The following is a 10,866-nucleotide window of genomic DNA, read 5'->3' as shown; positions in this document are numbered from 1 at the left end:
CCGTGAGTTCAAGTCCCGTGTCGGGCTCTGTGTTGACAGCTCAGAGCCTGGAGCTTGCTTCAGATTCTGTGTCTCCCTTTCTCTCTCTGCCCCTCCCCTGCTCATGCTCTGTCTCTCTTTCAAAAATAATCGTTAAAAAAAATAAAAGACACTCGCTGCTGTCATTGATCTTGAGGAACCACACACCAAGGAGAGCCAAGAGAAGCAGAGAGAAGTGGAACTGGAGCCCTGACAGCCCTTACCTGGATTTCTTGGTACGCAAAGTTAAAACCTAACTATTCAAGACACTTAGAATTTTTTCCTGTTGCCAAGAGCAGATCGACCAACAGCATCATTTTGGAAAATATACTCAAGATTGCCCCTCAGCTAGCATTCTGCTCTGTTCTACATTTTCCCCCCTAACATTCCAACTTTGAGTTATCTCTGTCACCTGCAATTATGTCAGTATTATTTGTCCGTATTTTGCACCATGGCACCCATCGTGTGCTTGCTTACAGAGAGCAGTTGGACTGTCACCTACATTCTTAGCCTCCTCTCCCTTTCCCTCATCTTCAGAACCATCTTGTAGCATCTTCTAATCTCTCACTCTGACTGCCCCCCCCCCCGACAACTCCTTCTTATAAGGACCCTCCTAACACTCCTCTTTCCCTGTACTCTGTGCTCATTCTATTCATATCACTTACATGCTTATTATAGTACATAATTTATTTGTCTATCTCTTTACTGTCTGTCTTCCCCTGTGAAAATGGGAGCTCCGTGAGGCAGGAAGTTGCTCTCTGTTTTGCCTGTTGTGGAATCTCAGCATCTGGAAGCTTCCTGGCACAAAATACCCACTCAAACAGCATTTGTGAAGAAAAGGCAGAGCGGCTTGAGCAGATCTCTGCTTCTTGCAACTGAAATAACCCAATAGAGCAAACACAGCGGCGTGGACGGGAGAAGTGACTTGCTCCTGGCTGCCCGGTCATTCAGTGAGTGCGGGACACCACACAAGAGTCCACTTCTCCTCAGATGCTTTATTTCTGGGACCAGATTTGGGTCACAGCTGCAGAGCAGGGACAGCCTCTGGGTCTGAGGAAGGAAGCACCGGGGAGACTGAGGTGCAGCCCTCACATTGGTCATTCTGGGAACTGTCTCTAGGACCTGAATGGAGAGACAGCATCAGCCCACTGTTGGGGAAGGGGGACCCTGATTCCAGGAGACTTGGAGGGGCTGGAGAGATTGAGATTGCTAATCCCTGTTAGGGAACAGGGGTCTGGAGGGAGTGTCATGGTCCCTGCAAGAGTGAGGACCGCAGAGGATGGGGCACACCAGAATGCCCAGTCCTGGGATGCCTCATGAGTTGGACTGGATGGTGTCCTGGATCCACTTGGTGAATTGGCAGAGGTTGGTGTAGACGCCGGGTCTGTTGGGCTGGGCACAGGGAAAGTCTCCCCAGGACACGAGGCCCTGTAGGGAGCCATTGCAAACCACAGGTCCCCCAGAATCACCCTGTGGAGGAGAAAGGTGCTCACAGAGAGGCAGAGATGTGGAGAGGTGGAGAGAGGGAGACACACAGGTGAAGAAAGGCCAGGGTGGCAAGAGATAGAGACACAGAGGCGGAAAAAGTAGAGAGGTGACGGAGATGTAGGTGAGAGAGAGGGAAGGAGAGAGGGGGAGAGAATGTTAACGTATCACTGTAAATCCAAACCTTAGAAGTTCTGTTTGCCCCTCTCTACCCAACCCCCACCTGTGTCGCCCTCACTGGGTCTCCCTGTCCCTATTTCTGTTTCTCTTTTCCAGCTTTCGATCATTGTATTTCTCCTACTGGACATGCCTTCCTTTCCTTTCCACACGCTTCCCCTGCCCTTGCAGCAATCCACCTTGTTCTTACACACCTCATCTTTGCAGAGAGGTAGTTCTCAGCCCTCGGATGAGGCTTTCTCATCCTGGGCACCACTGACGTTGGGGCCAGGTCATTCTCTGCTGTGGCGACCATCCTGTGCATTGTAAGGTGTTCAGCAGCATCCCTGACCTCTATGCACTAGATGCCAGTAACCCCCTTCCTCCCCAGGGGACAGCTGTGACAACCAAAAATATGAACAAGCACAGCCATGTGTCCCCTGGGGTGGGTCTGGGGGTAGGTTGAGAACCACTTCCGTGGGTTGCCTGTGTTTAACTCCCCACAGCTCCAGCAATTCCTCTCCTATAATAATACCACTCTTTACTGTCATTTCTTATGAGTGCTTATGCAAGATACTGGTATCCAGTATAAAGAAATCCAGAGCCTGGCTTCTTTCTTTGTTAGCAGACACTGTTTCAAGGCAAAAGAGCCTGGCTGCCTGTGAACCTCTAACTTTCAACTTTCTTGCAGATTAATTGTTTTCATTGTATGTTGCTTAATATCCCTGCAGAGTTTCCTTTGAGAGGCAGTTAGTTCACTGCTCTGAGCTTGCTTCCTCCTCTGTAAAACAGAGCTATCAATAATGGCTAAGTGAGTTAATGAGCTCATCGATGTACTTAAACGACATAAAGCGGGGTCTGAGATTAGCTGCTATTATTATGATAGTATTAGTGTTGTTACTTTTTGCTCCCAGGGGCCACACCCTGACCACACGCTGGTATGAAAAGCTACTTGAGGTCTGCAGAATGAAACACAAAGTGCTAAACGGGGCTCCAGAAAAGCTACAGTGATTTTAAATGCTGACCTGTGGATTAGATGTGTTTTCTTCTGATAAAAATCCCTCTCTCTCTCTCCAGATACGTGTTTCCATGTTACGTGGGGACAGAGATGATATTGGGAAGTTGCTGCAATTGTCAGGTTTGTAAAATTCTTTTTGTGTGTGGGGGGGGTGGGTGGGCGGGGAAGGGGTTGCCCAGCCATCAGAATGGGATGATGTGCTTACTAATTGCCAGTGTTACTGAAGTGTACCTCCTGCTGGCAGGGAACACCTGAATTTATATCCCTCTAGAACCGTTGAGGGCCTGAATACAGGGAAGGGTCCTGATCCCTGCAACAGTATAATTTTTATTTTATTTTATTTTATTTTTTATTTTTTATTTTTTAATTTTTTTTCAACGTTTATTTATTTTTGGGACAGAGAGAGACAGAGCATGAACGGGGGAGGGGCAGAGAGAGAGGGAGACACAGAATCAGAAACAGGCTCCAGGCTCTGAGCCATCAGCCCAGAGCCCGACGCGGGGCTCGAACTCACGGACCGCGAGATCGTGACCTGGCTGAAGTCAGACGCTTAACCGACTGCGCCACCCAGGCGCCCCAACAGTATAATTTTAATTTCTGTCATCCTCAAAGGATAGAGCTTCCATGAGGACATAAAGAAGTTCTGTATTGGGGATCAAGGAGTATTTGTTGAATATTTGCCCCCACCCATCTCTTCAGGCTCAACTCCTACTGCACCCTCCCTCAGTCTCCCAAACGTTCTGGCTTTTTCTGTCCTTTGAATCAGCCAGACTCTTCCCTGCTGCAGGACCTTTGCACATGTTTTTCTTACCCTTAGCCTTTGCAAGACTGACTCTTTTGTGTCATTCAGCCTCTACCCAACTCTTCAAGGAGGCCCTCCTAACCATTCTTTTATAAGTAAATATATATATATATATATATATATATATATATATATATATATATTGGGGCACCTGGGTGGCTCAGCCTGCTAAGTGTCCAAATCTTGATTTCTGTTCAGGCCATCATCTCACAGTGGTTTGTGAGATCGAGCCCCCGCACTGGGCTCGGTGCTGACAGTGCAGAACCTGTTTGGATTCTCTCTCTGCCTCTCTCTCTCTCTCTCTCTCCCTCAAAATAAAGAAATAATAAATAAACATTAAAATTTTTTTAAAAATATATTTATTTAGGTAATCTCTACACCCAATGTGGGGCTTGAACTCACAACCCCAGATCAAGAGTCTCATGCTCTTCCGACTGAGCCAGCCAGATGCTCCCCAAACACCCTTTTGAATATTGTCCCGCATCACTTGCTATCATAAAACTATGTTTTATAATTCTCTGAAATTATCCTAGTTATGCAGTTTCTTGACCATTGGGGCTTAAAAATAATTTTATTTTTTATTTTATTTTAAGCAATTTCTATGCCCAATGTGGGGCTTGAACTCACGACCCTGAGATCAAGAGTCACATGCTGTACCAGCTGAGCCAGCCAGGTGCCCAACCATTGGAGGTTTTTTTTTTTTTCTTTTTAACCTTTTCTGCCCTCCAACAAACTTCCAACAAGTTTGCAATCAAGCCTCTGTATTAAATATTCTCTTTTTTCAAATACCTAGCGAAAGTTTTTGTTTTCCTTCCTCAAGGCAGTTTACTAGCATTTGTCAGGAAACTTTCATACTAAAGATTTTGTGGGGACAAGATATGTAACTGTCATCTGCCTGAAATTTGCCAAAACAAACAGACAAAACTAGTATCTATTACGTGAAGGGTAATAGATGTGATATCTGCAGTGCACAACCTGCTTAACCATACAAAGCAGGCTTGATCTCTCCCTCTAGACCAGTGAGTGCTGTCTAATATGGTAGCTCTTTCTGTCCCTCCCATGTGCTCTTTTTCTCTCTCTCTCAAAATAAAAATAAACTTTTTAAAAAAGAATGTAAAAAAATCTCATTTATAAATGTTTTATATTTTCTACATTTTTAAATCATGGTGCTTGGGATACATGGGATTAAATAGAATTTATTATTAAAACAGCTAACTTTACCTGTTTCTTTTTAAAATGTAGCTACTATAGGGGCACCTGGGTGGCTCAGTGGGTTAAGCATCCGACTTCAGCTCAGGTCATGATCTCATGGTTCGTGGGTTCGAGCCCCGCGTCAGGCTCTGCGCTGACAGCTCAGAGCCTGGAGCCTGCTCTGGATTCTGTGTCTCCCTTTCTCTCTCTCTGCCTCTCTGCCCCTTCCCCTGCTCATTCTCTGTCTCTCTCAAAAATCAATGTTAAAAAATAATAAATAAAATGCAGCTACTAGAAAACTTAAAATTACATGTATGACTCACATATTTCTACTGGACAGGGCTGGCTTCCCAGCACTTAGCAAGGTTTCAGGTTACAGAGTTGGCACTTGCTGTGTATTTGCTGAGCAAATGCAGAAGTCTCAAGCCTTACCTGGCAGGAGTCTCTGCCAGCCTTGTCACCAGCACAGAACATTGTGGAATCTATCTGTCTTGGATAGGCCTCCTTGCACTTGTCGATACTTAGCACGGTGATGTTCAAGCACTGGAGAACCTTGGGGAATTTAACTGTCAGAGACACACAGAGTAGGGCCACAGTGAGCAGTGAGGAAGACGGGGAGGGGCAGTGCTCAGAAGCAGAGAGGGGGAGAAGGCAGGCAGGGGTGGGGTCGAGAGGGGCCTGGACACTCACTGCTGGGGCTGCTGGTTGTTCCCCAGCCAGATACCAAGCATCTGGTTCCAGCAGACGGACACCGGGAGGAGATGTTGATGGGCTTAACATACTGAGTTTCACGGATTCTTCTGTTCAGTTTGATGAGCATGAGGTCATTGGAGTGGCCGGGATGGGAGTAGCCAGGATGGGGGATGGTTTTGATCCCCTGGAACATCTGCTGCCCAGATTCATAAACGGGTGACAGGGAATGGTGGCCGAGACGGATTCTGAAAAATCTAAAGAAGATGCTGCAGATTACCAACGACCCCGAACCCTATGCTTTTATCCAGTTTCAAGCACATCCCAAGTCTAGTCCCATCCCCGACTCCACCCATCCCATCCCCAACCTGAATCCTCTCTGTACACAGAAACCACCACGTGTGCACCCCCAACACGATCTAAACACCCCAACCTCAAACCCAACCGCCTCCAAAACTCCCCATAACTCTAATCCCAACCCTACCCTCAGCCCCATCCCAACCCCATTTATCTGCGCCCCACCCCCTCCCAAACTCTAAAGCCACTCTGAATCACATCTCCATTCCAAACCACTCAGCATATGCACCCACCCCAAATCCAACGCACGCCCAACTCCCACCCCTGCCACGATCCTTTCTCCAGCCTCAGCCCTCTGCACCCCATCTCCATCCTTAGTCCCATCTCAACTGTACCCCTTCGTCATCCCCGCCGGACCCTCATCTCCATGCCCCCACCCCTGCCCCCTGCCCTGTCCAGTCCTGCTCTTAGAGCCCCACTCAACTGCTTCCGGCAGTGGGCGGCTGTGAGCAGCCACTGCGGATGCACCAGCACGGCCCCACAGTAGAGCTGGTTGGGATGCATCAACAGTGCACCCTGCCAAGGCTGGCCGAGCTTCTCACAGTCGGTCCCGTTCACGATGCGGCTGCTGCTGCCTTCGTCTGCCCTGGTGTCCTCCTGGGCCCCAGCTCCAAGGTCCCGCGTGCTCCCAGAGGGCCGCGTGCCGGCGTCAGAGGGGTTGTCGCAAGAGGTAACATCGTTTGCAAGAACAGGCTCTAGGGGCAGAAAATGGGCGGGGTTTGGGGACGGGGCGGGGCTTGGGCGCAGGGGGTGGGTCTTTGAGCCAAGAGGCGGGGCCAGCCAGAGGTCGTCTGACTTCCGAAGGGCCCTGACACTGAGGGGCGGACCCGGGGCTTTAGGGGCGAAGGCTGGAGTCTAAGGGTGAAATCTCTGATGAGGGGCAAGGCTTAGAACTCAAGGACAGAGTCCAGGATCAGGTGGTTTACTGGACTCTGACTGCACCTCAAGATTCCTGGGAGTGGCTAGAGCTTAGTGGGCGGGGCCAGGGAGGGTCAAGTTGGACGACTCCAGAGGCCGAGCCAAGGCTCAGCGGGTGGAGCCTGGGGAATGGACCGGTGACCAGGGCTTTAAGGGTAAGACCTGGGTTCAGGAAGTGGGGTCAGGCCTGGAGGGGGCAGTTGGAGAGGCCAGGGTCTCTTAAAGAGCCCTGACTTGGGCGAGGAGGTAGGGGCTGGGCTCTAAGAGCTGCAAACAGGACCGGAAGTGGAACCTGGCCAAAAGGAGGGAGAGCCATCCAGGTGGGGCCTGGCTTGCGCCGCCCAAGGGGACCCTGACTGTGGATAAAGCCTGGACTAGCAGCGCGGTTGAGGAAAGGGGACAGAGTCAGAGCCCCTGGGCGGAGCGAGAGTTGGGGGAGCAGAACCAGGAAAGTGCTCAGCTAGAGGGGCCGGGTGGTGGCAGAGAGCAGGCCTGATTTTTTGCCTTCTCAAACATGAACGTACCTCCTGAATCCTCCTACCAATACCGTCCCCCCTACAGACAGACACGGATACCTCACTCCATCGCCAGTCCCCCATAGTCCGTTTAGTTGTTCACATTCTTGCCGATGACCCAGAGATGCCAGGCACTGGGGCCGCCTTCATTTATGCACACAGTCCAAGAAACATGCGCACAACGGCTGTCACCAATAGGCACACACACACACACACACACAGACACGCGTGGTCTCCCCCGGGATGGCTACAGGCACAGCTCCGTCTCATGGTACACACACTTCCCAGGTACACGCACTCGGTGAACACCTCACGAGACCTCATGCACCCACCCAGTGTCTCAGCGATACGAATGCACGTATACATCTATGTAGAGACCACCACATGCACTTCTGCCCACAGGCACGTTGGCCTGGTGACAATATCACACTCAGTAAACCCAGCGTGGGACAGTGCAAGTGACCTGGCATCAGCCACCCGCACACAGCCACTGCCTCCTAGTGACGGCCACTTCTATTAAGGCAGGAATGGAAACTCCACCCACACAGCTGTGCCGTCACACAGCCCCCTATAAACACACAGTCACAAACACGCACACATAGAACCCCAAGCCGTCACACAACCCAAATATAGCCACCCGTAGTCTTGCACTCAGCTATAATCACATGATCACAAACGGCTATCTGCAAGTACCTGGCCACAAGCACATTTGTTACCTGCAATCTGGTGACACAGGGTCAAGAGCCCCAGATCCCTGCAGTCACACACATAACGTGCATACAAGCACCCGCACAGACACTGAGCCACACGTGATCCTATATGCACACACACCCAGTCACACAGTCGCACACACACAGCCTCCAGGGTAATGTACCTGTCACAGGCAGTCACTTGATATAGGAAAAGGTCCCCTCCCCCCCCCCCCCCCCATACACACGGTGACAGGCACACAGCCACACACAATCACTTGATCACAAATACGGACACCGACTCCTAGTCACCCAGTCCTGGAGCCATACCCACCGAGTCTCCCTGGGACAAACACTCCAATGTCACTCAGAGAGTCACCCACAGCCCCACCCACAGTTTGCCAACAGGCACACACAGGGGTTCTGGTTACCTCTCACCCCCAGAATCAGAGCTGTGATCAGGGCACCGACCATCCACGTCCTGGGGGGTCCTGCTGTAGCCATGGCCACTTGGACCTGGTGGGAAGGACAGAGGGCAGGGTGGCCCAGGTGATTCTGGGAGCCCTTACCTCACCTCCCTTCCTTCCCTGTCCCATTTCCCAGGGCAGAGACATTGGACATTGCCTTCCAATCCCCCAAGAGCTACAGACTTCAGAGGGCAGACATCCAGCCCTCTCCAGTTGGGCAAGGAGGGAGGATAGAGAGAGTGGGGGTGCATCCAAGCCCAGAGCCAGAGGCAGACACCTCTCCCTCCCAGTGGTCTTCCCCAGGCCTCACCTGCCAAGCGAGCGTCCCCCCTGGTAGGGGGTGGGGAACCGGCTCCCAGCTCAGCCACAGACTTCTCAGGCCTGCGCTGTCCTTCCGCGCCTCCTCCTGGGCTCCGGGCACCCGGCCTGGGTTATAACCACCCACTGATCCCCGGGGCGCATTCCCAGGTAGTGAGGCGCCCCGTCAAGCCTCAGCAATCACTCCTCCTGCCTGCCCCCCACCTCCACCTCCAGAGCACCCCCCCCACCCAGTCCCAAAGGCCACTCCCTAATTCCCTGGCCCGGGGGATGGGGAGGGGTCTCCGCGGGGCTGGGCCACCTCGACCTGCAGCCCCTGCGCCCCAGCCTCGCATTCGTGCTTCTGACCTGCTCTGGGCGCTCTTCTTGGCGCCAGGATTTTTCTTTATTTTCCATGCCTTATACTCCTTCCGCTTCTCTCTGTCCCCGCCTTATAGCCTTCCCACCCGCGTCTCTGTTTTTTTGTTTTTGTTTTTTTTCCAAACTCTTACAGCCTTCTTTCTCTGTTTTTGCGTCCCTCTAAATCTTTCTGAGAATCTCTCAATATAAAGCGTCCACCAACTATCTGTTTTTGGGTGTCTCTCCCCATCACACATCCCGCCCCCCGCGGCCACGTCACATCCCCCCCCACCTTAGGATTCCCGTCTCTCTCTGTGCCTCCGCGTCTGTCTCTCAGCGCCCCCCCCCCCGCCTTTTTCTGTGTCTCTAACCCTTGCACTTTATCCGCCTCTGAGGTTCTCTCTCTTTTGAATGGTTCTGATATTTATTTATTTTGGGGGGGGGAGCGGAGAGAGAGAGAAAGAGGGGGAGGGGCAGAGAGAGAGAAAATCCCAAACAGGCTCCACACTCAGCTTGGAGCCAGACTCAGGGCTCAGTCTCAGGACTGTGAGATGGTGACCTGAGCCGAAATCAAGAGTCAGATGCTTCACGGACTGAGCCGTCTGGGCGCCCCTAGACTTCTCATCTTATTTTCCTTTACTTCTCTTTTGCTTTTTTTTTTTTTTTTTTTTTTTTTTTACAGCTTTGAGGTATAATCGGAGTACAATAAACTGCGTATATTTAACGTGTACGATTTGATGAGTACGATTAGATGAGTTTTGACATACATACACCCAACCATCACCCCAGACAGTGAGCAAACCCATCACCCCCCTGAGTTTCCTCCTATCCCTTTACGTCCCTGTGATTCTCAGTCTCCGTCTCTCTATACCTCAGGGTCTCTCTTTGTATCCTTCCTTCTCTAATACCTCTCTTTCCTCTGTGATTCTATCCTTCTTGATCGCCCTGTTTCTGTCTCTGCGTCTACATCCTTCTGTCCCTCTGTCTCTGTCTGTCTCTCACTGGCTCTGAGTATCTGTATCTCTGTGTCTTTCTGTCCCTCAGCCTCCCTCGCCTTGTATTTTGGAAGCCACTTTGCTAAGGGATCCCTCACCCCTCCTCCTGTCCCTCACCCTGAGGCGGGAGCCACAGGGCAGAAAGGGGCAGGAATCCAGTCTGGTAGGGGGGGGAGGGCGCCCCCCCCGCCCCCCGCCCCCCGCAGAGGCTTTGACTGGGCTGGCACAGCCAGGCGTGGGTGAGAGGGTTGGGCAGGGCCACCTGTTGATGGGGAAAGAGGCCAGAATAAAGGGTGGGTGGCTCCTGGCCCTGTCAGAAATGGGGCACTGGGTGGGGAGCCCAAAAAGTGGCTTCTCTATCACCAGTCCTGGGTCATCTGGGCCTGATCTTTTCTCCATTTGGTCTCTTATTTCTGTCTGGCCCCAGCTCTCTGCATCTGTCTCTAACAGTGTCTCCAAGTCTGACGCACTGGGATGTAAGAGCCCCTTACTCACTCAACAGCGCCTTACGGGGTACCAGACTGAGGTGAACAAAACCAGACAAGGACCCCGGGAGATGATCCCTTTGGAACTCACATTCCTTGAGGGTAAAACCGAACTGCACTGCTCACGTCTGTAAGCCTGCACCTGTTGAACCAGGGGTTTTAGAGACCTTGAGGTTGCTTTCCGTGTGTAGGGAGAAAAGAAACTATTCTGAGGTTTATCTTGATTATAATTTATATTGCATATATTAAAGTGACAATTCCAGCGGCCCAGTCACTTCTTTTCTTAATCTTTCAATGCTGGCTTACAGCCCTTTCAATTCTAGATCTGTCTTTTTTTTTTATTCTAGGTGGTTCTTTACAATAATGTTTGGTCTCATTTACAAACTAAGCCAATCAAGTATCTTCAAACATTTTAAACTACAT

General features: G+C 51.0%; 1 protein-coding gene across 1 annotated transcript; it reads right to left on the bottom strand.

Moving 5' to 3' along the window:
• Positions 1-993: 993 nt before the first annotated feature.
• On the bottom strand, positions 994-8,767 carry KLK5 (kallikrein related peptidase 5). Its single transcript, XM_003997480.4, has 6 exons — positions 8,617-8,767; positions 8,271-8,355; positions 6,142-6,412; positions 5,361-5,617; positions 5,103-5,236; positions 994-1,488 (listed from the first exon to the last, which is right to left on the bottom strand). The coding sequence occupies exons 2-6, from the start codon at positions 8,341-8,343 to the stop codon at positions 1,333-1,335; spliced, it is 891 nt and encodes a 296-aa protein (XP_003997529.1). The 5' UTR covers positions 8,344-8,355; positions 8,617-8,767; the 3' UTR covers positions 994-1,332.
• Positions 8,768-10,866: the final 2,099 nt, after the last annotated feature.

Source organism: Felis catus, chromosome E2, assembly GCF_018350175.1.
Source record: "Felis catus isolate Fca126 chromosome E2, F.catus_Fca126_mat1.0, whole genome shotgun sequence".
NCBI classification, from domain to species: Eukaryota; Metazoa; Chordata; class Mammalia; order Carnivora; family Felidae; genus Felis; species Felis catus.
This window is presented reverse-complemented; position numbering and strand designations above follow the sequence as displayed.